The 27,701-nt window shown below is 39.7% G+C and overlaps 1 protein-coding gene and 1 long non-coding RNA gene across 5 annotated transcripts in view; one reads left to right on the top strand and one right to left on the bottom strand.

The window, feature by feature from the left end:
* The window catches only part of LOC147582636 (uncharacterized), a 152,759-nt gene that overhangs the window by 95,635 nt on the left and 29,423 nt on the right, over positions 1 to 27,701 (bottom strand). Inside the window, exon 3 of one of the 2 annotated variants that reach the window (XR_015249371.1) lies at positions 9,037 to 9,151. This is a non-coding gene — a long non-coding RNA (uncharacterized LOC147582636). Of the gene's footprint in view, positions 1 to 7,074; positions 9,152 to 27,701 lie in introns of those variants that run through there. The other variant, XR_015249370.1, reaches the window with a different exon arrangement.
* Positions 1,336 to 26,647, top strand: ANKEF1 (ankyrin repeat and EF-hand domain containing 1). Of its 3 annotated transcripts, XM_025932292.2 has the most exons (10): positions 1,336 to 1,651; positions 6,923 to 7,312; positions 12,310 to 12,509; positions 13,264 to 13,413; positions 14,432 to 14,555; positions 18,784 to 19,606; positions 21,385 to 21,611; positions 22,973 to 23,136; positions 25,255 to 25,389; positions 26,234 to 26,647. In XM_025932292.2, the coding sequence occupies exons 2-10, from the start codon at positions 6,967 to 6,969 to the stop codon at positions 26,390 to 26,392; spliced, it is 2,328 nt and encodes a 775-aa protein (XP_025788077.1). In that variant the 5' UTR covers positions 1,336 to 1,651; positions 6,923 to 6,966; the 3' UTR covers positions 26,393 to 26,647. The 3 variants fall into 3 exon arrangements, with proteins under 3 accessions (XP_025788077.1, XP_086557814.1, XP_086557815.1); XM_086701688.1 differs by lacking the exon at positions 6,923 to 7,312 and having other exon boundaries at positions 1,339 to 1,651; XM_086701689.1 differs by lacking the exon at positions 6,923 to 7,312 and having other exon boundaries at positions 1,339 to 1,651; positions 12,310 to 12,523.

Genomic DNA, 27,701 nt, shown 5'->3' with positions numbered 1-27,701 from the left:
TGAAAGGCAAGGGGCTGATAAACACAAATTTCAGAATAGCAGTCACCTATGGCGACAAGAACCAGAGAGTGCAGTTTGGGGAAGAAATATACAAGGAGTCCAGCTGTAGAAGCAAACTTGTTCAGCTTATATAGTATATTCCTTTGTGTTCATGAAATAGTCCTTAATCATATTTTCAAAGAGAGTCTCTGTGTAAAAAACAAATTGGGGTGGAGGAACTATTGCTCTTAATCAGAAGCTATTACATCCTATTTTTATTAAAAAAAATTTTTTTTACACTTACTTATTTTTGAGAAACAGAGTGAGACAAAGCGTGAGCAGGGGAGAGGCAGAGAGAGGGGACACAGAATCTGAAGCAGGCTCCAGGCTCCGAGCAAGTGGTCAGCACAGAGCCTGATGCGGGGCTCCAACCCACAAACCATGAGATCATGACCTGAGCCGAAGTCAAATGCTCCACCGACTGGGCCACCCAGGCGCCCCTGTTACATCCTATTTTTTTTTTTATTTTTTTTTCAACGTTTTTTATTTATTTTTGGGACAGAGAGAGACAGAGCATGAATGGGGGAGGGGCAGAGAGAGAGAGGGAGACACAGAATCGGAAACAGGCTCCAGGCTCCGAGCCATCAGCCCAGAGCCCGACGCGGGGCTCGAACTCATGGACCGCGAGATCGTGACCCGGCTGAAGTCGGACGCCTAACCGACTGCGCCACCCAGGCGCCCCTGTTACATCCTATTTTTAAAAGCATACATGTTTTGAATTCACATTAAAAAGCTGTCAGAATTTGCCTGCAAAAACAGTGTGTTTGGGGGGCTGGGATGTTAGCGCGCACCCCCAGGCCCTGAAATAAACTGATCTCCTTGTTTTATTTGCTATCATTTGTGTATAAATATTTTTAAGCCTATATACATCCTGGATCATGCAAAGAAAAATTCTGGGAAGATTCACCAGAATCAACAGCAGTTGTCTCTGACAAGTAACTTTTTTTCATTTTATATTATATTTTTCATTTAAGTTTATGTATAAAATTATTTTATTCTATATTTTAATTGGTTGGTTGATCTTACTATAGGAGCTTTACGTTTCGAATACAATGCTTTTCAGAATGAGGGCAGGGGAGTGGGAGAAGAGGATGAAAGAAGGGAGAAAGACAGCTGCAGTCCTGGCCTTGGGAGCAAGGTCACTGCCATCCGTGGCGCTGGGCTTGCAGAGCCCTCCTCCAGCATCCCGGAGCGGCCGGCCACCAGGCGGGGACCAGGCCACCTGGTGGAGCGGGGCGGGGCTCGGAGCCCCGCCCCGCCGCGCACCAGTGCGGTTGCCTTGGCAGCGAGGCGGGGCGTGGCCGAAGCTCACAATCAGCCTAGTCACCGCTGCTCCCACCCCGCCCCCTGCGCTCTCACCTGGCGGCGCTTTCGCCCCCGGCGGACCCGGGGCCCATGGACACACACGTCCGCTCCCTGCTGCCCCGCGCGCCGGCTCGCCTGCTCTGCCCAAGGAGACACCATTCACGGCTGGGCGCCCACGCCGGGCTCTGGGAGCCCGAGGTCGCGGCTGGGGCCCGCGCCAGGCGGCAGAGAACGAGGGCCTGGGCCGCCGGGCGCCCCAGCAGACAGAGGCACAACCGCCGCCCCTGATCACCCCCACGACTAACAGGTGAGCTTGGCACCTTGCTCCCTGCCACCTGGCCTTTACCTTGAAGTTACTTCTTAACCCCTCTCCCCTACCGCATTTTTCTGAGACTTAAAACTGAAAGGGACCGTAAAGAACCCTGCAAATGCACACCGTGGCTTCTGGGGGAGTTGAAACCCACGGACATTTGATTTATTCATAGTGAGCCTGCACTGAGGGACTTTGCTAAGTACTTTACTAGAATTGTCTCATTTCCTCTTCATATGGACCCTCGAGTGGGTACTGTCATCCCCATTTCACAGATAAAGAGACTGAGGCACAAACCAAGTAGATAATATGTCCAGGTTTTTGCAACCAGTTTACGTAAATAATGTTGCAGAGAAGGGGAGGAGGGAGTCACAAACAACAAAAACAGATTTCCCCACCTGCAATCCCACACTCTTTCCACTGTGTGGAAATTCCCAGTGTGTTTCCCTCCAGTCCTCTTTTTAGCAAACCACCCTTGTGTCATAGACTCCTTGGAGAAGTTGATGAGTTCTGTGGATCTCTCCTCCACAGGGGAAAAATGTACCTGTACACACACACACACACACACACACACACTGCAGATTGTCATATAATTTTAGAGGGCTTAGACCCAAACATGGACCTCAGGTGAAGAAACCCTGTTCTATTCCACTATCTCTTGAGATTGTCCATATAGATGATCAGATAGGGGTATGCCAGGGTGGCTAAGCCATCATACAGAGGTAAAGTGTACATGTTGGGGTGTGTGTATACATGATGACTCCCCTGAAGATCAGAGATGCTTTCACAATTTTGAAGAACTCAGAACTAGAGGGCAGGACTTCTGTTACTTCCTTCAGTGGGGTGAGGCTCTTGTTCAGTCTTGGCAGTAGGTTGTGAAGGACAGAGAAGGGGAACTGCTCTCTCCCCAGCACTTTGGGGCTTTGGCTGGAAGAGTACAAGCTGTAGAGCTGGCCTGCGGGCTGTGGAATTCATCACTGTAGCTTGACTGGACATGCTTCATGCTGCTAATTCTTTGTTAGGGGTGGGTGCCTCAGAGAAAGCATTGAAGTCTCTGATTAGGGTGTTTCTGTTCACACAAATGAGGTGGCATAGATTCAGGATAGTCAAGGAGCTATTTGGAAGCACTGTATCCTATTCCTGTGTACGTTGTGCCTACGTATGCAGTATGACACTGCACCTAACTAGGATATGGCTGGTACTAATAAATCATAAGCAGCTGCTAAAGTAAATATCACCAAGGCATGGAGCAAAGGCCAAGTGGGTGACTTGTGGGGCAGCTCAGGACTTACTGGGAGCCTATTTACACACATGGTTCTAAGCAGCTGCATTATCTGGTCTCCTAGTCGACCACATGTTATAAACAGATTAGAAGGGAAGAGAGGGGCTACAGCAAACAGGACATTGAAGCCACAAGCTGTGTGATGACTGATGTCCCAGCGGCAGAGGAGGAAGCACAAAGAAAAAACAGCAGGCAGAAGAATGGGGAGAAAAGGCAGCAGCATGCCTTTGACAGTGATGCTCACCCTTCTCCCTGACACTCTTTCCTCCTTTCCTTCACCCAGTCTCCCGGGAGCCTGCAGCCACTGAAAACCCCACAGTTGCCTGTAGACCAGGCTTAGATCTCTCTCTTGAATTGTGTTCCATATTGCTATGTAGATTCTGACTCAGCATGCCAAAGCATAACTGTCTATACTCTTTGACCAATCTGACTGTGTCCTGCACTCCCCAGCTCAGACACAGGTAGCCAGTTGCTCAAACTAGAAACCTGGGCATTCTCTTTGGTTTCTTCCACTCCTCAATCTTAAAACTTTCAGTCATCGTTTATGTAGCAACCATTACTTGAATGCCCCACATGAGTCAGGTTCTGGGTGATGGAGAAATAAAGGTCATTATAATATAAAACTTCTGTTCCATGAAGGCTCTATACTACTGGGGAAGTCACACAGTATATAAATTGAATATATCTATATCTACAGATCCATAGAAATATAATATACAGAAGTGCTTGATTTCATTATAAAGAAAGGAAAGAGATGAAGTGACAAGGTGGCTGCTGTCTGAATGGTGAGAAGTGCCAACCAACAGACATTCTGAGCTAAGAACACTCCAGGCCGAAGGAACAAGAGGTTCCAGAGGCAGGAATGCACTTTTGTTCTATAAGCACAAAGGTGGTCAGTGTGGCTGGAGGTCATCTTATCAAGGGAGGTCGGAGTAAAGTAAGATCACAGAGGCAGAGAAAATGTTCTTAAAAGATCAACAGGAGGGGTTTAGATTTATTCTGATTACAATGAAAATCTGTTGAACTGCTTTTAAAAAATAGTTTGGAGGGAAGTTTCTGGCATGGGAACTTTCTGGAACTTTCTGGTAATGTTCTATATCCTGATAGGAGTTTGGGTTACATAGATGTATGCAATTGTCAAAACTTATAGAATGGAACCCTTAATTATTGGACATTTCATATTCAAAAGACAAAAAGGAAAAAAAGAACTGTAAACAAATATTGAACTCCAGTTAAGGGTATTGCCTGCTGGAATATGTGTGCAGTTTACTTTGAAATGGATCAAAAAATAGATGGCTGAGTAGACAGAGGGATGGATAGATAAGTGAAAGCGGGTAAAGCATTAATGGTAGGATCTTTGATGGATATATGGGTATTCAATTTTTCTTTATATTAAAAATAATTAGGGGTCCCTGGGTGGCTCAGTCGGTTAAGCGTCAGACTTTGGCTGAGGTCATGATCTCATGGTCCGTGAGTTCGAGCCCCGCGTCGGGCTCTGTGCTGACAGCTCAGAGCCTGGAGCCTGCTTCAGATTCTGTGTCTCCCTCTCTCTGACCCTCCTCCGTTCATGCTCTGTCTCTCTCTGTCTCAAAAATAAATAAACATTGGGGCGCCTGGGTGGCTCAGTCGGTTAAGCGTCCGACTTCAGCTCAGGTCACGATCTCGCGTCCGTGAGTTCGAGCCCTGCGTCGGGCTCTGGGCTGATGGCGCAGAGCCTGGAGCCTGCTTCTGATTCTGTGTCTCCCTCTTTCTCTGCCTCTCCCCCATTCATGCTGTGTCTCTCTCTGTCTCAAAAATAAATAAACGTTAAAAAAAATAAATAAATAAATAAATAAATAAATAAATAAACATTAAAAAACATTATACTAAAATGTTCGGGGTGGAGGCTTGTCTAATCTACATTTAACAAAGCTTTTTCTGGGTACTGAATAAAGAATGGCTCTGCAGGGCTGCTGAGGAAGCAGTGAGACAGATTAGAAGCTGTGACAAGGGTTTGGCCTAGGATAGCACCACTGGTAATTGATGTGAGGATATATTCTGGAGGTAGAGTTATGGGGTTTGCTGGTGGATTTAAAGAGTAGGGGACCTGTGAGGAAAGAAAGAAGAATAACTTTGAGTATTTTCATCTGAGTAGACAGATGGATGGTGACGCCATTACTGCAAGTAGGGAGAATTGGAGAAAGGGTGATATCAAGTGTTCGGCTTTGGATGTTTTATATTTTATATGCCTATTAAAGTTCCTTGTGAGAATGAAGAGTCAACAGGTAGACACATCACTTTGGAGCTCTGGGGAGAGTCAGAGAGTGAATATTCAGAAACCTCAAATTGGCATGAAAGTCATGAGACAGGATGAGACCATCAGGGCAATGTGTGAGAATAGACAAGAGTCCTGAGGGCGGAGCCCTGGTCACCCCAACAGGCTTCTGGCAGAAGACGGGAGCCAGCAAAGGAGAATGAAGAGTGGGTGGTGAGGTAGGACAAGAACAGGCAATGGAGATGTTATGGTTGCCTAGAGAGACATAGTTAAAGAGGAGCAAGCGTTCAAAAGTGCAACTCATTGCCAGAGGGAATATAGGTGAGGGAGCAGATTTGTGGAAGAAAAGATGATACAGTTTCTGATTTTGTAGTAAGATGAAATCTTTTCAATTGCAAAGGACAGAAACTCAGCTAACTAGCTTATACAAAATTAAGGGGGGTGGGGGTGGGGAGAGGATATTTACTTCTGCAACCCTGAGCTAGTGCTGCATTAACTAACATGTTGCATGGATTAAAGTGGTGGGTGAATTCTGGCACAACTGAGTCCCAACCTCTGCCCTAAGTCTCAGTCTCTGTAACACACACTCTCCCTGACTGCCAACATGGTTCCTGCAACTGCAGCACCCCACCCTACTGCTTAACAGCATCAGCACACAGTAGTCTGTCCATATAGTTCTGGCAGAAGGGTCCCTTAGGATGCTGACTGGCTGATGTCCTTCCTGAGCATGTGCTCACACACAGACTAAGCCTTGGTCTTTGACTCATTGCTATCATAGGGGATGGAAGGGGCAGATCCATACAAAATGCTGGGGGTCAAAGGTTGCTTGACTTTATCTGATACATTTTTAAAAGATGTTTCTGAGGACTGACCAGAGAAAGGAAGCTAGGGGATCTGTTGTAGAAGCAGTGAGACAAATTAGAAGTCTGTGGCAATGACTTGGCCTAGGATAGCAGTACTATATGATCTGGAATGGATTTCCAATATGATAATGGGGTTCTTTTCCCAGAAAAAGTGAGGAAAGAAAAGCAAGCTGGGTCTACCTAGCCTGACTCAACTGAAAATATTGTTTTTCCATAAATGAAAGGAGATAACATTTCATATTAGAATGCTCATTACGATGTAACAGTGGGATTATTTATGAAAATTACAGTTCTCTCTCAACCGTTCACCTACCTCATTCCCATGTAAGATGACACAGTAATCACGTTTGGTATCTCACAGAATCCAGTAGATTCCTCCTTATGATAAGCACCTCAAAATTCTACATGTTCTTTTTTTAACACTTGTTAACTGCTAAAACCTGTGTGGTCTCTGTTGAGGGGCATGCTGGTAACAGAGCCATGTAGTGGGAAAATGAAACCTTACCTTGGCACTTTTGTTAGCCTTACTTTCTTTGTGGCTAAAATGGGGAGGCTGTGTCAAGGAAGGAAGATTAAATGAGACAAGAAATTAAATTAACAAGAAAGCTTCACAGCAAGGCTGATATTAATTAGGATGAAAGATTTGTTTTGAAATATTTTAACTTTATGCTAACTGTATGTCCTTTGTATTTATGTGTAATTTATACTCTCATGAAGTCAGTTGCCATAAACTATGGTAATATCATTTCGTAAGAAACAGCCTCTCTTCTCAGAAGGGAAGGTATAAAATATTACTATCTAATCAAAATACAGATGACAAAATTAACTTTGAGTTTTGTATGTTTCTGTTTTTGTTTTTGTTGCTATAGTTTTGTTTTGGTCCAGAAAAGCATCTTCAAGAAGGTGGTCGAGTATGGCTTTAGCAGATAAGAGACTTGAGAACTTGCAGATCTACAAAGTTCTTCAGTGTGTTCGGAACAAAGACATGAAGCAGATAGAGAAGTTGATCAGGCTTGGATACCCTGAACTAATCAATTTTACAGAACCGGTCAATGGACACAGTGCTCTGCACTTAGCCTCAATTTCCAATGACATTGATATGGTCAGCTTTCTCCTTAGCCTTGGTGCTCATCCTGATGTGCAAGACAAGATGGGCTGTACTCCAACAATGAGGGCTGCAGAACTGGGTCATGAATTGTCCATGGAAATATTAGCCAAGGCAAAGGCTGACATGAGTATAGTTGATAATGAAGGAAAAGGTAAAAATCCCAGCATTCTGCCCAACAGATGCAATCTACTTTGTAGCCAGAAATCAATAAATAGTGCATTTTTGCTTTCCAACTGTAGAAGTGAAAGACTCATGGGTTTAAGTGAAGAGCCAGGTTCTCACTCTTGTACCTAAGGACACTGTCTCCCCATAATTTGAAAACAGTATGGGTAGATCTTAGGGAGACAAGATCTGAGAGATTTCTCATTTAAAAAGAAAGTTAGAGTTAGATTAATCTATGTTTGGTGGCTTTCCTAAATGTGGAGAATTTTCACATATATTGTCATTACCATAGTCATAATCATCGATTATAAGATATAAAAATCTTGTTTAAGACAAAAGAGGAGGGAGAGCATTCTTATTCCTTTTGATACTTTAGAACATCAAATAATGTTCTTTTGGGCTCCAAAAGGACTTTGGCACCTCTCAACAGCAGTCTGACGTAGAAAGGGGGTTATAGTTGGGAACTGGAAGGACTAAGGTGGATGCCAGCATAAACTCCAATGTTCTAGGGTCAATTTAATTGTATTTGGAAAAAGAACTTAAAACTTGAGACATGTCATTTCCTTTATTGTTTAGGTGAGATAGCCCCCACTTCTCTACTCTGTTCTCCCTAATCACATCTCAAGACCATGTTTGGGAGCTTCTGGCCCAAATAACTCAAAGTTCCAGAAGGACTTGACACAGCCTTGTGAAAATCACCAAGAAAATTACCACCAGGCTTAATATAAATTGGTAGATTTAATCAGTTGTCCCAAGGAGTTGCTTCAAGTACAAAGCCATTAACATCAGTCCCACACTGGAGAAATAAATCCCATTTTTAATGTTAATATTTTCTGACAGGAACAAAATCCGCTTTTGTAATTCTCTCCAGACTTGGTATTTGATAAGTGACTTGCTTAAAACAATAAGAGAGGACAAAGAAAAGGAACAATCATTTAATTACTTAATAGTACCACATAACGAAATGAACTTCGGATGCATTCAGGGGTCAAATGCATTTTAAAATGTTAAATCCTGAATAAAAAAAAGCCTCTTAAAACTCTGTAGAATATCATATCCCAAAGTGTTCCATGGACCACTGAATTGCTGAGATGTTGATAAGGGTTACAAGCAAAATTGGTTCCACTGTCAAATTCATTAGAGAACCATTGGATAAAACAAATTGAGACATGTTGATTTCACATTTGTCAGACTAGATACAGGGATATTTTCCATATTTCTTTGACCCTTGAAATAGTTTTTCCTTATTGCATCTTATATACCTGGAGTTTTGTGGAATGTACTTTGGGGAAACACTGTAATGGAGAACAGTTTACCTTCCAGAGTTTGAAATAAATGTTTTTTTTAAAGGTTGAGACATTTTATATCATAAAAATCTAAAATTGCAAAATTAAAACTGAACAAGTAAAATTAGAAACAGGGTTAAGTGAATACTTGTAGCAAATGCAATAGCCATATGGCTACTATCTAAGCTCATTCAAATTAATACTAAGCTTGTCAAGGTTTTGGAAGATGAATGCATGAGAAAATAATCTGACAAATCACATAGGAAGAATTAAAGATAGAAAACAAAACTTGGGACAAGTACAAATCTTGTTGCACACATAACCTTGTTAGTACAGCCCCCTAGAGACTTGATTTTGTGTAACCCATGGTAGGCTTACTGCACTGAGTGAATGCCCTGTCTTCACCAGTTCAACACATCTAGCTCACCTTGCACATCCCTTAGTTGTCCTCTCACTTGTCAAACTGTTTTGCTTCTTGCATAGTCTTGGTCATTAACATCCTATTTTCCAGGGATTGATGTATGCCTCACTGGACATTTTTCCTAAAAGATAAGCAAACATTTAAGTGGTTAAAATACTTACTGGATCTTTAGAAGGATGTGGGACATACTCTAGGCTAAACTGTACTTTGAACAATTTTGCAGAATATGGAAAAGGTAAATCTCTAAGCCAAAACTCTTTCCTATGTCCTTGGGGATTAATTAGTGTCTGTCTATTCTGGAGAATGGAATACTGTCTTCCCTTTAAGGGTTAAGCTAGACTAGTTCCTTAGAGCCCCCATTCCATTGGTTCTCCCATTTATAGGAATGCATACCCAGTCCTACATGCAGTATGCAAATTTGACTCTCCACCATTTTTTTTCCCTTTATTTCCATTTCAGTTTTAGAATTTGATTCATGTTCTTTGTGGCTTAAAGAGTCAGCCCAGATAGACTTTGACTGGGAGTTACGCATGCCATCATTATAAAATATCTATTTCATAAGTGCCTTAGGGCCTTTTGTAATGAATTCAGCCTCTGGTATTTCTAGATCGCATTGCTGTTTATTGTTGTTTTGGTCCACTCTTGCCTCATATGACTTGTTGTATCTTTGATTTTCTATTTTCAACCATGTCCTTGACCATCTTTCTGTTTTAACTGTTCTGAGTAACCCTATTTTAGATGTGTCTGTTTATATGAAATATATTTAGATTTTGATTTTATATAAATTGTGATTTTTATTTAATGGTAGAATTTACCCAATTTATATTTATCTGGATGCCCCAAAGGTTTGGCCTCAGAACTGTCATTTATTTTATATTATGAAGTTATATTTACTATAAAATATATAAATAAATTTGTATAAATGTATTTTCCTATATGGTCTATATATTCTTTTTCTTGTTGTGTGTATTATATTTTCTAAGGTTAATGGTCTGTTTTTAGTTCTTTTTTTTTTTTTTTGGTTGTTGGAATGGTAGTTTTATCTATTTTTATTACTTACTGATTTAAAAAAATTTTTTTAATGTTTATTTTTGAGAGCGAGAGAGAGAGAGAGACAGAGCATGAGTGGGGAAGGGGCAGAGAAACAGGGAGACACAGAATCTGAAGCAAGCAAGCTCCAGGCTCTGAGCTGTCAGCACAGAGCCTGATGCAGGGTTCAAACCCATGAACCACAAGTTCATGACCTGATCCAAAGTCGGATGCTTAACCGACTGAGCCACCCAGGCGCCCCGATTATTTACTGATTTTTTTAAACTGAGGTATGTTTGACATAAACATTATATTAGTTTCAGGTGTACACATAATTTGATGTTTGTATGGATTGCAAAATGATCACCACAGTAAATCTAGTTAACATCTGTCTTTTTTCTTGGGAAGAGAACTGAGTTTTTTTTGTTTTGGGTTTTTTTTTTAAGTTTAATTACTTATTTTGAGAGAGACAGAGAGCACAAGTGGCGGAGGGCCAGAGAGAGAATCCAAAGTAGGCTCCGCACTGTCAGCACAGAGCCCAATATGAGCCTCAAACTTGTGAAGCCGAAACCCACAGTTGGATGCTTGTTTTTGGTTAATGGCAAGTTTGATAGCTTTATATATACTTAAACCTTTGTTTATTAAAGTAGCAGTTTACATGGTATTCATTAATATTTTGCTATGAAAGAAGAGATTAGTACAATAACTTTTTGCATCCTTAAACTTACATGTCCATTGCTTTTATATGTGAACAACAGTTTGATAGGTACAAAACTCCTTACTTTCTTTCTCAGGTGATATTGTAGATACACTTCAGTTATTTTCTAGCATGGACTATTACAGTAGCAAAATCTCAAGGCCAGACTGACTTTTGCTTCTTATAGATAGGATCTGAACTGTTACCCAGATGCTCACAGGACACCTTCTCTACCTAGCTTTACATACGCATGCCTCATTGATTTTTCTTAATCCATTTTTCCTGAGACCCAAGTATGCTTTTTTAATCTTGAAATTCAGGTTTTCACTTCAAGAAAGTTTTTTTCTATTGTATCTCCATTTTTTTTCTGTTCCACTTGGTGTTTTATTATTGAACACCAATTACATACATGTTCACTCTCCTTTGCCTCTAGACCATTTCAACTCTTCCATCATCTGTGACATTCTCCTTAGTTCTTTTGTATTTTTCCTACACATCCTGGATGATGGTTTTGCTTTCCTTTTTCCTGCTTCCAATTTGACTTCCCTTTCTTTGGTGGTTTTAGTTTCCTCTACCATTTCTTTCCTAACTTCAGCGGGCTTTAATTTCATCTTTTCCTTCTATTTATCTTCTATTGTCCTAGCAGCCCTTCTTTTAAAGGTCTTGGCCTATCTTTGTACTTTTATTTTAGAAGAAAAAAGTTATATTTAGCTTCTTTGCTATCATAGAAATAGGCCAGTCAATAATTTTCACATGGTATAGTTTTCCTAGTATGTAGTTTTTGCCTAGCTTTTACTATCAGGTTTCTTTCTTTCAGTATCTTACCCCCCCTCCCCCCAATAGGTCACATGCTAGTTTTTTATTTGCTTATTGTTCCTCTTTGAATGAAGCCTGTTTAGAATAAGGTCATTACAAAGTCAGTTTGGAGCCTGACTGTTGTTTGCCTAGATTACAATACCTCTGATCTGTAGTACATTTTTGACATGAATTATATTGAGGACCTATATGTCATAAATTCTGGGTCGGGGGATTTAGCATTTTCCTTTATTCATTGGAACAAAACGATTTGCCAAAATGGTAGAGCCCTTTGTCATGTACTTTGTCTTCTCAGTGCTGCTATACTGACCGCTACACATGGCTGGTCTGCACATTTTATCATCCAGTACCACCTCCTTTGTCACTCTGCGGTTTCAGAGGGGACACAGCAACCCACCAACCAGCACCCACAGTCCTGCATGTGGGGTATAGGCTGCAAGAACCCATGGTTGACAAGGGCTCACATATCAGCACTCTGATTCTTCCCCTGAACCAGGTCCGATCGCATTTGGTTGTAACTGTTTTCTGATTCTATCAAAGGTTGACTTTCTTCTTTTGTTTCTCGGTCTTGGTATTTCAGTTGGTTACAGAAGGAAAAAGCAAGGCAACTATGCCTTTGCTCCACCACCTTCAGCTAGCCAATTATGGATTTCAAAATTGTTATCTTTTCCTTGCTATCTGGTTCAAATACATGGAGACTTAATTAAATACTCTCTGGGGATTCTATTTTTCTACAGGTGTTTTGTTTTACTGCATTTTGCCTACTAAGCGGCATTATCGCTGTGCATTGATTGCCCTGGACCATGGTGCAGATGTCAACAACTCTACCTGTGAAGGAAAGCCGATATTCCTTAGAGCGTGTGAAGAAGCACATGATGTTAAAGATATGTGCCTGACCTTTTTGGAAAAAGGAGCCAATCCAAATGCTATCAACTCAGTATGACTATTCCTGTGATTATATATATATATATATTCCTTTTTTTTTAATTATAGACGCTCAGTAGTGTAATTTTCGCATTTAATTATGGTAAAATTATCCTGTTAGCTTATAGACTATTCATTTCTACTCACAGTGTTTTAAGATGATAGATTTTCATTATCTTTATATTGCCATGATTCCACAGTCTATTTCCTAATTACGTTTGGAAAATTGGTATTTATTATGCATAATGGTAAAAGATCATTAGACAAAAATTGAAAAGATACCACTGATGCCTAATAAAAATGTATCTTTTTGGAAAGAAAACATGTAGTCCTGCTGTTTCCTGTATCTATCTTGCCCCCTTTCCTTGTTTGGCCAATTTTATTGAGTTTTCTTATTGTTTAATAGTCATTTCCAGATGATAAAAAAATCAATTTTTTTCCTCATTAGAAAACACCTATAACCTAATTTTAGCATATACTTTACCCTCTTTCCCCCCCTTTTGCTCTACTTTCTTTACAAAAAAAATGCATTTTATAGCCTGATTTCTCACAGGGACATCTGGTATGACCTTGACTCTGATATTCGAATTCTTCTACATGGACCAGCTGACTTCATTTTTCCTATTTGTTACATGAAAACAATAAAAATACAGAGAACTAAACATATCAGTGTGAATCTAAGGCCAAATGGATTTAGACCATATTTATACGAAATAAGTGATTTAAGATAACAAGCATAACCGGCATTTGATCTGTTTCTCATCCAGTCCACAGGTCGAACGGCTTTAATGGAAGCATCAAGAGAAGGAGTGCTAGAGCTAGTCCGAGGGATATTGGAAAGAGGAGGTGAAGTGAATGCCTTTGACAATGAGAGACATCACGCTGCACATTTTGCTGCCAAAGGAGGCTTTTTTGATGTAATAATCTGCCCTTTGCTTTAAAATCTGTTGCTCACGCCTTTTCACAAATTGTTTTAATATCATGTAGGTTACACTAAGAATGTTTTCGAAGTTACCGTCTTGATTTCCCTAGATAATTCTAAAATTATATTTCAGATCAAATGTTTTTTTAAAAACTTTCTAGCCCTTCAGTTTTATCTGCTTGCTAAGTTTATTCATTTAACATTACTGATAATGTTTTTCTGTATTCTTAACTATAACAAATTAAAAGTTTTGCCAATCAGGACTTTTTTATTTTTTGCCTCCATTACATATCAGAATCTTCAAAATATGGCTTGACCAAACTGTGGGAGAACAATGCCAACAAACTCTTATCTCCCTGAGTTTTTGTGTGCATCTAATGACTCACCTAAATTTTAAACTCTTAAGTATCCTGGTTATCTGGACATACCAGTGAAGGATATCTCATAGGTACAATGACACTGCAGAAACGAAATAGGAACCAATGCTATCCTATTTTTTTTTAATTCTGAATTACGTCTAAACTTTCTTTACTCAATTTTCTGAGTTTTTACATAGCTACCTTTGTTTCTGTCATTGAGTCTTGTCCCCACAATAAAAATATACATCACAATAGAAGTCACATTTGGTAAAGACTTTGCTTCCCTGATAATGTTTTCTATAGGCTGATGCTTTCTGGAATTACTAGAATTCACCAAGATAGCATGCCCTACATGAGTATCCAATTTTCTAAACTCTTGGTCAAAGCTATTTGATAGAATTGTCAGCAATGGTGAAAAAGTTGTATATCTGTACCATATAATACAGTAGCCACATGTGGCTTTTGAGCATTTGAAATACAGCTAGTGAAACTAAGGAACTGGATTTTTTTTTAATGGTTTTCTATTTAATTCGATTTAATTTTAAATAGCCACATGTAGCATAAGTAACTATTAGATAACAAGTTGGGGTGTCAGTCTTCATGCAATAAATGTATGTTCCTATTCCTCTACTATATCCACTGTTTATTTTGCAGATATTGAAGCTGCTTTTTGCTTACAAGGGAGACATGGGGCTGATTGCATTGAATGGGAACACACCACTTCATTATGCTGCCATGGGCGGTTTTGCAGATTGCTGCAAATATATAGCTCAGCGAGGTAAAAGTGTCTAGCAATTTTATGTTTAAAGCAGTTATGATTTACCCATGTTGCAGATGAGCAGACAGTTTGGGCCTGCCACTTGTCAGTTGCGTATCTTTTTCAATAACCCATCCTCAGTTATATATGTAGAAAGAAAATTGAAAATTTTTTCTTACTCTACCTTCTGTGAAATCATGAATCAGGTCTTAAAGTGATGAAAACTCATTTTCTGAAATGTTTTTAAGTTGTCATTAAAAATCTAAAGAGGATTGGGGCGCCTGGGTGGCTTGGTCCGTTGGGCGTCCAACTTCGGCTCAGGTCATGATCTCACGGTCCATGAGTTCGAGCCCCGCGTCGGGCTCTGTGCTGACAGCTCAGAGCCTAGAGCCTGTTTCCGATTCTGTGTCTCCCTTTCTTTCTGCCTCTCCCCTGTTCATGCTCTGTCTCTCTCTGTCTCAAAAATAAATAAACGTTAAAAAAAAATTTTTTTTTAAATCTAAAGAGGATTGTTCATACGTCGGCTAATTATTAAAATGCTTATAGTTTTTAAAGTCCTTTTAAAAATGTCCACCAATCTGAAGAACGAACACTGAAAACTATGTCTTTAAAAAATTTTTTTTTTTTAACGTTTATTTATTTTTGGGACAGAGAGAGACAGAGCATGAATGGGGGAGGGGCAGAGAGAGAGGGAGACACAGAATCGGAAACAGGCTCCAGGCTCTGAGCCATCAGCCCAGAGCCCGACGCGGGGCTCGAACTCCCGGACCGCGAGATCGTGACCTGGCTGAAGTCGGATGCTTAACCGACTGCGCCATCCAGGCGCCCCTGAAAACTATGTCTTTTAGTCTGCATTCTTAATTATTTCATTAAAAAATTGTTCAATTGTGTCAAGGATAACTTTCCTAAATCATTTGAAATTATAGGGGAAATATTTTAGGGAGAAAGATAAAATGAAAATTTTCATGGAAAATTTGAAATTTATTTTCGGTTTACCTTTAGCTTCTAGGTAATTATTAATATATTAATATATTAATAAATTAATTAATATATTAATATATTAATTTAGGAATATAAACTATGCATGTATAGCTTAATGTAGTCCTTAAAATGGGAATATTAGCCAATTAAGTTTAAAGATCTGGATCCATTTGGTATCAATTACATGCTAACTTAAAGTACATTACAAGTTTTTAACTTTGTGAAAAGTGGAACTGCATTCTGCTGAACGTTGTAGTAATGGGTTTGGTTTTTTGCTTTTTTTTTTCCCAGTTTGAGTAATAGGCAAAAACTTAAAGCCCTATGACTCTAGAATACAGCAGAGAAAGTACTTTTGCTTTTCTGTCCTCTACACAGACAGAGAATCTCAGGAGTCCCTGAGACATAGAGATCCTATATTGTAACCACTAACATAAATAAACTAATGTGCTTGCGTAACTAATAGTGCAATAACGAATTCACGTTTACTTTTTATGAACTTATACAAACTCCTACTCTTCCCCCCCATCGTCCCCCAATAAACACTTTTAACAAATAAAGAAAGGAACATGTATCAAATGCAACTTTTGCCCCATAAACGGTCTCATCAGTCTTGTTTGCACATTTGTCACTATCAGCAGTTTATTCTGACATTTCATTTTTTTTCTTTTTCAAATGTCTATGTATTTTGAGAGAGAGTGTGTGTGCACATACACATAGGGAAGGGCAGAGTGAGAGGAAGAGAGAGAATCCCAAGCAGGCTCCACTCTGTCAGCACAGAGCCCAGTGCAAGGCTCAATTTCATGAACCATGAGATCATGAGCTGAGCCGAAATCAAGATTTGGACACTTAACCAACTGAGTCACCCAGGCGCTCCTGATATTGCATTTTTAACATAATTTATTTCTAAAAACAAAAGATCTGCCCAGATTAAGACAATTCTTCAACTTTAACATGTTAACTGCTTTCTTATTAGGACAAACATCACCAGGCACATTCTCTATCATCTATATACTCCTGGGAGAAAGTCACAGAAAGCAAATTGAGAAGCACATTTGGCCAGAGCGTAGGCCACGCCAAAGGCCTTGCCCAATGACACAGAAAGGTTTCATCTTCCTGGCAGAATCATAAGACTAGGCCATGTTTTCTTCTTTTTTAAGATTTATTTATTTTTGAGAAAGAGAGAGAGCACAAGTTGGGAAGGGGCAGAGAGAGAAGGGGACAGAGGATCCAAAGCAGTCTCTGCACTGACAGGCTTGACAGCAGTGAGCCCGATGTGGGTCTCGAACATACAAGCCATGAAATCACGACCTGAGCCAAAGTCGGATGCTCAACCGACTGAGCCACCCAGGTGCCCCTAAACCGTGTTTCTAAAACAAGTGGCTGAAAGTATTCTAAGTTCTCTTGCATGTTTGGAGGTACAACCACTTCACTAGATCCTATGTGGGTGACCTAATTCCATAACAGAAGTGTTACCAACTGCATGTTCACCTTTTGAATCTTAGATCTAAGGCAGTCAGAGCAACAACAAACAATGCATTAACAATTAAATGATCTTTTCTGAGTTAACTCCTTGGGTTTAGTGTCTTCTATACTTAAATGTGAAGGCTGGACTGTTTCCCACATTAAACCATCTTCTTCCTGTTGCTAGAGCAATTTACAAGTCCCGGTAAGCAGTGTGAGTGTCATATGCAAGGGCAGAAGCAGGGAGCTGGGAACAGTTCTAGGGAAGCACCCCAGGAGAGTTCTCTTTCTCATGGGCCTTTGGCTTGTCAGCCCACACTAGCTGTAAGTTGAGTACCTTCGACCACAGATCATAAGTCACAAAGGGAATGAATGGATCTGTATTTACTTATTATAAGGGAGGAGATAAAAAGTCCCAAGGCCAGAGGAGAAAAAAACGCCTTCAGATCTTTAAGCTGGGATGTTGGAAACTTTTATCCACATAAAGGTTTCTAACTAGGAGGAAACTGGGAGCATAAGAAGGCAAGATCAAACAGCTTTAAGATCCTTTGATCCTTAGGGGTGAATATAGAAGCAGTGGCTTGGGAGATGGTAGATAAACCCCTCGACACCTTGAAGAAGCGAAAAAGCTAAATAAAAACAGCATTCTTGAAGTTGCTATGGAATTATACTGTCGAGACCAGCCTCAGGCCCCCTTTTCGATAAGTCACTGTTTAATATAGAAATTTTAGAATCCTTATTCTCATAATACTCTTTTTGAGTTTTTCTATCACTACTAAAATTATCAGTCTTAGTATAAAATGTTCAGTTTGACAATACCAAAGGAAGTATCAATCTTCAAAAGCACTGGTGACTAATTTTCTTTTTGACAAGGAATACAACTATGAAGTATTGGCAGGGCATGCTTTATTTCTGCACACAGCCACCTGTACATTTTCGTTGGTAGACATACTGATTGGGGAGCAATCTTCTTTGATTATGTGATGTTGGCAAAGCACCAGGAGAGGCTTCTTCTAGATGCAAAACACTAGAAAGAGCTTCTTCATTGTCTGACTTATTTATATACATAACGGATTTTTAATGTCTCAAGACACTTACTATAGACAGCACAACCTTCCCAGTGGCACTAAGCCGACTCTCCAATGTACCCGGAGAAGTTTATTTATTTGGGGAATACCTACGTGTAATGTTGGTGTCATCATTTTAAGGAAGGGACCAAGAAGGAAAGTGAATTTTAGTGTCTGATTTGCACAAATGTAATACTGGAAGTCTTTCAGATTCGATGAACAAATTGGTTTCTCCTGGGTTAGGTTGTTCACATGACCTTATCACAAAATAGCAGATCAATAGAAATTAAATGGATTCTGTGGGGAATACAGTTTAAGATCGTACATAGGTTTGCAGTCATAATCATTCAAAAAGAAGCAGCTGCAGCATTCTGAGTTCCTAATGGCCCAGTAAGCTATCTGAACCCAGCTTCTTTCTATATTCAAATATTACCCTCACTCTTTTCTTTTTTTAGTAGCAGGTCTGCTTAGCAAGTATGCCAAAATGATATTTGTTTCAAATATCTATAGGGATCAATGTCCTAATTCTTTAGGGGCAGAGAACATAAATTGGAAACATATTTCAGAATTCACCAAAGTGAAGCTCACAGAAAAAAAAAAATCACAGTTTAATTTGGTAATTATAGGGGATAAATTTTTGACTAATAGATCAAAATTAAGAAAAGGGTTTGATGAATGTCATTCGCAGAGCCATGCAGATGCCTGGGCAATATTCATAATAATGATGCTTCATGTTCTAGGATGTGACCTGAAATGGAAGAACTTAGATCATAAAACACCCAGAGCTGTGGCCAAAGAAGGCGGTTTCAAAGCAGCAAACAAAGAAATACGGCGGGCAGAGCGAACTGCTAATAAACTGGCACGGCCAGGAGCCAAAAATCCGAATCCACTCTGGTCCCTTAGACTTCATGACTGGTCGCTAGAACATGAGACTTTCCTTCGGGAAGCCTTTTCATTTGTGGACAGAGGTGATGGGACAGTCAGCAAGGAGGACTTCGTGTTGACATTGGAGGAGAGGCAAGATTTTGTGACCTCGGAACAGCTGGCTATGGTAGCTCAATATCATGAAAAATTACGGGGAGGTGGGGTCAATATTAATGATTTCTTTAAAGGAACCAGATACTTAAGCAAGGCTTATGTCTTGGGATCATATGGGCCCAAGAAAAAGAAAAAAGGGATGGCCAAAAAGGTAAAGAAAGGCAAGTTTGTTTTACCCCTCCCAATCTGCATCATCCCTGACCACGTATTTCCCCAACGGAGTGATGGCGGGCCACCCTATTACATGATTGAAACCTACAAGAATATAACTGATTGCAATCGGTTTAACCGAGACCATCCACCAGAACATCCCATTCAGGATGACTCTGCTTGGTACATTGATGATCCAGGGAAGGTATTTTCAAATATTAATTTCGTCACCAAGGCAGGAGACCTGGCTTCTCTGAAAAAGGCATTTGAATCAGGAATACCTGTGGATATGAAGGATAATTATTACAAAACACCACTAATGACTGCATGTGCCAGTGGAAACATGGATGCTGTCAAGTTTCTTCTTGAAAAAGGGTGGGTTTTCTTTCTTGAGTGAGGTTTAAATTTCATGGGTCTTTATATTCAACTCCAGAATTTTAGGGCAAAGAAAGAGCTTCATTTCTGAAATCTAGATTAGAGACAGACCTTGCATGGGAAAGTTGGCTAATGGGAACCTGGGAATGTGTGTACGCACAGATAGCTTGCCAATAACAACTATGCACAAAGTTGCTTTACTAGAGAGCTTTACCTACATGGTGTGTAGGTCACTTTTTATTTTATTTTAAATTACCAAGATAATTTTTAAAATTTATTTATTGTTGAGAGAGAGAGAATGCACTTGCCTGTGAGTGGGGGGGGGGGGGGGGCGAAAGAGATGGGGAGAGAGAATCCCAAGCAGGCTCTGCACTGTCAGCACAGAGCCGGTTGAGGGGCTCAAACTCACAAACCTAGATCATGATCTGAGCAGAAATGACCTGAGCAGAAATAAGAGTCAGGCACTTAAACTGACTCAGCCACCCAGGTGCCCCAAGAATTTTATTGTAGGAGAAACATAACATGATCTACCCTCTTAACAAATTATAAGTGTACAATACATTAACTATAATCACACTATTGTATGGTAGATCTCTAGAACTTATTCATTTTACATGTTGCTTTTTAATCTGTCTCTTGTGTATGTGTTGGGGGGGGGGATCCTAACAAGTTTAAACAAGTGTTACAATGGTCATGATGACATGTCCCTTCTCTCCTCCAGAACCTCCATGGTTCATTTGTAAATATCTTTAAAATATCAAAGCATCACATTTTTATTTAACTTTGTAATCTAAAGCAACTTCTCAGGTTTAATTCTTTCTTGTACCATAGCTGAATAGCCTGGGGTAAGTTTCTTAACTTTTTTGTGCCTCCATATCCTCATTTTTATAATGGGGCTCTAATAGGACTCAGCTCACAGATTTTCAAGATCAAATCATTTAAAATATGTAAATCACTTATTAGCAAAGCAATTGCATATTTGATAAAAGTTATTATTATTATTATTACTATAAGGGCGAAGGTCAAAGAAGTATTCAAATTTGTATATTATCTAGAGGGAGTATAAAGTAATTAATGAGAATTTGAACTTTTGGACAGTGAATTTTTTTTTTAATTTTTTTAATACTTATTTTTGAGAGAGAGAGAGAGAGAGAGAGACAGCATGAGCGGGAGAGGGGCAGAGAGAGGGAGACACAGAATCCGAAGTGGGCTCCAGACTCTGAGCTGTCAGCACAGAGCCCAATGCGGGGCTTGAACTCACAAACTGTGAGATCATGACCTGAGCCGAAGCCGTACGCCTAACCGACTGAGCCACCCAGGTGCCCCAGCAGTGAATTTTTTTTAAAAAGAACTGACATTTAAAATACTACACTTAGATGCTTAGAATTTTAATAATGAAGGTGCATTTAAAAATCTATAACATTCAGAGAAAGTAGACTCAAAGTGAAATAACATGACTTTTATATTTCCTATCAGCTTTTACCTTCATTGGATCCAGTTATATAATTTTCCCTAATTTTAACCTTTGCAAAAAGTATAACCCCTGGGATCTAAGTGCCTTTAAAAGCTAAACAAAATGTGTATTTATGCAAAGAAAATTAAGACTGTCAGATAATGCAGAGCACGAGTCAAGAAAAATTATGGCACAGAGTTTAACTTTACTCAGAGCTTCCCTCGTTTATAGCTGGACAACTGTATGAAATCTGGCTTTGCACGTTCAGCCTCCAATGCTTGGAACAACCCATATATTTAGCTTGTGCATCTGTCTTATTTTATAGGGCTAACGTTAATGCAACAGATAATTTCCTGTGGACTCCGCTTCATTTTGCATGCCACACAGGCCAGCAAGATATTGTTGAGCTTCTTGTAAAATCTGGAGCTGGGATAGACGCAGTCTCCATCAACAACACCACTCCTTTAACTAGGGCTATTGAGAGCTGCAGACTGGATACTGTAAAATACCTACTTGATATCGGTGCTAAATTCCAACTGGAAAATAGAAAAGGTATGTGTTCATATCATTGATATAGTTACAGTCAGAAAAGGAGAATTTAGATTCCAAACCTCTTCTGATTCTATTCTTGTAGGACCACATTTCCCTGTGAGAGTTACTACTGCAAACGCAGGCCTAAGTTGAATGGTACACAAGTTGGTTTTCTGTGGAGTGCCTCTCAATCACTGGTGTGAAAGGATCAGTGCTTTATGTTTGCAATCTGTCATGGACGGATACTTGTGTAAAGTACAAGAAAAAGTGACTTCCTAGAAAATGAAATGAGAAAAAACATGAAATACAAGGGTTTTTGTAATCACTAGATTAAAATGACAGAAAATTCTTCTATCAAATATATCTAAAAATTTCTAAATGCCCACTCTTTTTTTTTTTATGTTTATTCATTTTTGAGTGTTGTGCTGACAGCAGAGAGCCTGATGTGGGGCTTGAACTCACGAACCGTGAGATGATGACCTGAGCTGAAGTTGGGCACTTAACTGACTGAGCCACCCAGGCACCCCTCTAATTACCCACTCTTAATTTCTGTGGTTATTTCACTATAGTCCTATAAGCATTAGTTTGTGGGCTTGCACCAATGTTCAGAGTTTTCACACTGTTAGAACTGTCAATTCCTAGTAAATGACATAGTTTAAAGACTATAGAATGTGGATTCTTTCCAAAGCTGAACAAATTCCTGAATTTGAGGTTCTCTCTAGGACATAAATGGGAGGCCTAGCTTATATCACACCTGAAGAATAAATAAAAATTTGAATAACTATTTGACCTTATTGCTTGGAGGTATCATTTTCTTATAGTGGAGGCTGTTGCTTCCTTTTGATCTGAGAGAGCATTAATATTTCTGGCTGCTTCAGCTTCCTCTGAGTCACTGGTAGTATTGTTTTAGGTCTGCCTGAGGATATTACAGGTGTCATAATACCCAGCCATGTGCACAGCACACTGTGACACCAGCTTCCTCAGGCCTTTTTGAATATACCTCCTTATATCATGGGAAGGGGAGAATAATGTAAAATTATCACACAAAAGGAAATGTACGCAATGTGGGAAGAGAACCATCAAATATTCACATGTAAATATCATGCCAGTATTTCCTATCAACTTTTTAAGAAACACGCTTAAAAAAAACAAAAACAAAAACAAGAAAAGGTTGTGTTGCCAGTAAATGGCACCTTAAATTATGAGATCTTAGAGCTGGGTCCACCTTAGAGAATATCTGATCTAGCTTTGTGACCCTACATATAACCATTTGCTTTACTAATCACCTTTACTACTGTATGCTAAGGGCTGATGTGCTGAGGTTTTCTACATGGCTTATTATCAATCTGTTTATTGTTATTCTGAATTTATGTCTTGAACAGGGCACACTGCCATGGATATTGCAAAGGCGTATGCTGACTATAGAATAATTAGTTTGATTCAAGAAAAGCTGGACAGCTTGCCAAAACCAGCAGAAAATCAAAAAATGAAAGGCAAGCCACCTCCTAAAATGAAGACTGAAGGCCCTGAAATTAAGAAAGAGGAGGTAAGAAAAGCAATGGACTACCCATTAGTAACTAGAACCTGTTAAAAACTTGTTGGGGGGTAGGGCAGTGTCATTATGTACATGTGGTTATACAGCATAGGCACAATAATATACAACCCGTATTGTCAGCACTATTATGCAGTACTTTTAAAGAAATAGCTAGCAAAGAAATTCCTAGTATGGAAAAGTCTAAAAAGTGCTCATTGCAAATAAAATCCATGTAAAAACCAAGATGGTTCAGCCAAACACAATTAGAATGTTGAAAAAAGAATTGGCATTGGATATGTATATATTTGGTTCTGAGTTATACAGATTTGATGAGACACCCTAGACAGGGAAGTAGGGTGAGAAGAATGAAGCAAAGCATGTTTTTCCTTCATTATGGTATCATAATTTTTCATTACACATCTTACCTTCCTTCTAAGGAATTTTATTTTTTTAATGGTTATTTTTGAGAGAGAGAGAGAGCGAGCACAGGGGAGGGAGAGAGACAGGGAGACAGAGAATCTCAAGCAGTCTCTGTGCTGTCAGCACAGAACCCAATGTGGGGCTCAAACTTATGAACCATGAGATCATGACTTAAGCTGAAATCAAGAGTCAGATGCTTAACTGACTGAGCCACCCAGGCACCCCCTAAGGGATTCTAATGACTACCAATGAACCCTGGGATATGGGGCCACTTGTGACTTGGATATACTGCAGAATGACTCTAGAAGTTTTAAAAGTGTCAAGTGACTGTTCCTGGTAATCTGGAGTGATGTGGGTGCCTCTAAACTACCAGCAGAAGTTTAAGGTTTTTGCCCATAGAGATTACTGAGAGATCAAGACTTTGTCATTAGCAGCGAAGCCCAAGTGCATTTCTTTTTTCTTTTTGTATGAAATTTATTGTCAAATTGGTTTCCATACAACACCCAGTGCTCATCCCAACAGGTGCCCTCCTCAATACACCTCACCCATCCTCCCCTCCCTCCCACCCCCCATAAAACCCTCAGTTTGTTCTCAGTTTTTAAGAGTCTCCTATATTTTGGCTCCCTCCCTCTCTAACCTTTTTTTTTTCCTTCCCCTCCCGCATGGTCTGCTGTTAAGTTTCTCAGGATCCACATAAGAGTGAAAACATATGGTATCTGTCTTTCTCTGTATGACTTATTTCACTCAGCATAGCACTCTCCAGTTCCATCCACATTGCTACAAAAGGCCATATTTCATTCTTTCTCATTGCCACGTAGTATTCCATTGTGTATATAAACCACAATTTTTTTATCCATTCATCAGTTGAAGTGCATTTCTAAGTAGGCTAGAAGCTTCTTTTAGGGAAGCAGGAGGAATCTCTGGTGATCCTTGGCAAACATAGGTCAGGGATGAAATTCAAAAAGGAAAAGCTCTAATATTGGAATTGGAAATTGGAAAGGGTTGGAGAAACGTAAGGTGGTAGGAAGTGAAGAGAGTGAAGGGATTATAACAAACATGGAGGACAATCAACAGTAAGGAGTAATAAACATGGAGGGGACGAGAGTAAGAATGGCCAGAGGTGAAGGATGATCAATCAGCTAAGCTTCTACTACATACATCATTATCATTTTAGTAGGATAATTTAATTTTTCTAGTTAATCAGTGACCATAGATAAATAATGGGTATCTTGAAGACTTAAATGCTCTGTTACCAATACTACTAATAAAGTAGAGTTAAACAAAGCAAACTAGTTATCTTCCCCCATCCAAAGTTATAATATTCTATTTCATTTCAAATTATAATTTATATAGTAACATTTTTATTTTTTTAAAAAATTTTTTTTTTTTTAACGTTTATTTATTTTTGAGACAGAGAGAGACAGAGCATGAGTGGGGGAGGGTCAGAGAGAGGGAGACACGGAATCTGAAACAGGCTCCAGGCTCTGAGCGGTCAGCACAGAGCCCGACGCGGGGCTCGAACTCACGGAGTGTGAGATCGTGACCTGAGCCGAAGTCGGCCGCTTAACCGACTGAGCCACCCAAGCGCCCCAACATTTTTATTTTTACTTGGCTTCAGAGCAAGATACAGAACAACAAATAATATAAAAAAAAGTGTAATATAGGTTTTTGCAATTGATAGGGTTGGTTTTTCTTTTGTCTCATTTCCAGGAACCACTTTCATCAGTTTATGTACCAGCCATATCAGAGGAAAAGAAAGTGCATAAGGATAATGTGGTTTATCTCAATTCATTGATTACCAGTGGTTATACCAAGAAAGTGGATATTACATTTATTCCACGGAGCGTAAGTACTTTGGAAAGATCTTCATAACATGCTGTAAACTCATATCATTTTCTAAATACATTTCATGCAGAGCACCCAAACAAATGTCCAAAGATTATCTTTCACAGTTATGATATGAAGGTATCCTTTTGCCAATTCCTGCTGCTTCAACTCAGTAAGTTTACCTTCTTTAGCTTCCAATATCTGGTTTCCTCTATTACTATTTCTATATTAACATTTTAGTTGTCCTTGAAAACCTAAAGTATTCTTTGGTCAATGCCATTCCCTGTCCCCATTTGGTCACAAGTTCAATAGACACATTTTCCTGGTACTTCTCAGACCCCAGTACTCTTACTACCATCTCACTTGAGAGTTTCATACTAAGCAACACTGGATTTATTCAGTGGCTTCCTAAATATCCACAATTAAAGAGGTGGAGACATCTTTGGAGAACAAGAGTGGTCTTGCCAATCCCCATCAAGCCATGCTGAATAAGAGACCACCAGCCCCCTCTTCCTTCTACTATGAAAATAATTTTCTTATGACTTCCCCATAAGACATAAAGGTAACAAACCCAAATGATCTTCTAATTCCATCTCTTCCTTGTTTTGACATCCCAAAAATGAACAGCAGAGGATCATCAGAGGTAACTGAAAAGCATTACAGATGTCCAAACAGTCACCATCAGAATTAGTGATGCCCATGTAACTCCTCTTCCTCATGTAAGAGGAACACATAAGCTAAAATAGATTTAGAAGTAAATTTGATAGTTTTAAGTTAATCATACTGGACACTGTGTGGATACTGATGTATTTGGCTGGCTTTCGTATTCATGCCTGCTCTGGATATGGTTGTTTGTTTTAAGATCTGGAGTCCTGAAGCCACAACAGCAGAGCTGATCAGGAAAAGGGAGCTGCGGCGGGAGAGGTTCACTTATGAGGTAGACTTTGAGGACTTCATGATGCCCTTTCAGAAGAACATCACAGAGAAAGCTCAAGCCTTGGAAGCTGCCTTCAAGACCTAGATCATAGCAGTTGCTTCTTGGGGTCAACATTTCGAGGCCCAGGGAGAAAGTCGGTATTTCCATCAAAGTCAAAGCAATCCACAAATTAAGAATTTGTAACCAAATAATTGTTTTTGCTTTAACAGCTATAAATATTCTGAGCTATCTAGAGAAGGTGTATTTTATTTTGCAATGAATTACATGTCATTCTGGATAAACCCCTTAATCTTCTTTAAGGATGTAGTAGAATAAATGGCATTTTGGTTATAAATATAACATTATTTCAAATAACATTATATCAAAAAATTTACAAAATGTACACCCATTATGTTTGCTAAATATATAATTCCAGTGGAAATTGATGAAAACAATTTAATAGTAGGGAAGAGAAGTAGTTCTAACCTGTTAAGGAAGGAGTTTGTTTCCTACACACCATCGTACAGGGTATATATTAGATACCTGGGTCAAATAAGCTTTGGCACTTATAGCAGACACTGTCAGCACTCCATCCCTTTCTCCTTGATTGAAGCAGGCCTAATATTCAGATGCTGGAAGGCAGACTCTGACACTTAACCCCAAGAGGTTAAGATCACATTGCCAGCAGTGGTAATTTGATAACACACCCTTCATTGGCAGCCTTCCCTTCCCTGTCCTCCCACATTTCTCCCATACCTTCAGATCTTTGTCAAGGTCACCTCTGAAATATGTACACCTAAACCCTTGTATCGAGGTTGCTTCTGGAAGGACCCAAACTAAGATAACAACTACAGTATTAGTTATGATTCTGAGTCCCCCTAGCAAAAACTTTAAAAGTGCATTCCCATGGGGCGCCTGGGTGGCGCAGTCGGTTAAGCATCCGGCTTCAGCCAGGTCACGATCTCGCGGTCCGTGAGTTTGAGCCCCGCGTCAGGCTCTGGGCTGATGGCTCGGAGCCTGGAGCCTGTTTCCGATTCTGTGTCTCCCTCTCTCTCTGCCCCTCCCCCGTTCATGCTCTGTCTCTCTCTGTCCCCAAAAAAATAAATAAAAACATTGAAAAAAAAATTAAAAAAAAAAAAAAAGTGCATTCCCTTATCTTCTGTTTACTACAAAATAAACATTTCCCCAGCAAGGAGGATGTGCCCCCAGGGTCCTGTGCAATTGAGAAACAGTTCAACTAGTATTCATACAATAGTTGAAACTTGGAGCGAAATTTCCAGATGCCAAAAAAATATACATATGATAAAGAAGGACTAGGTATTGCATGTGATTTTTTTTTTCTCAAGGCATGGGCAGGGTGGGCAAGGGAGAAGTGGGGAATTTAAGAGATCTACCAAGAATACTTACAAGTGGG

Source organism: Puma concolor, chromosome A3 (assembly GCF_028749965.1).
Source record: "Puma concolor isolate L17-30 chromosome A3, mPumCon1.1.hap2, whole genome shotgun sequence".
Lineage (NCBI taxonomy): Eukaryota > Metazoa > Chordata > Mammalia > Carnivora > Felidae > Puma > Puma concolor.
Note: the sequence above shows the minus strand (reverse complement) of the source record. Positions and strands in the feature narration are given on the sequence as shown.

Excerpts from the sequence above, each read along its gene's own strand:
- ANKEF1 (XM_025932292.2), top strand. The coding sequence starts at position 6,967 with ATGGCTTTAGCAGATAAGAGACTTGAGAACTTGCAGATCTACAAAGTT. Across the intron at positions 7,313-12,309 it reads AGTTGATAATGAAGGAAAAG|GTGTTTTGTTTTACTGCATT; the intron begins GTAAAAATCCCA and ends ATTTTTCTACAG. Across the intron at positions 23,137-25,254 it reads CTGAAATTAAGAAAGAGGAG|GAACCACTTTCATCAGTTTA; the intron begins GTAAGAAAAGCA and ends TCTCATTTCCAG.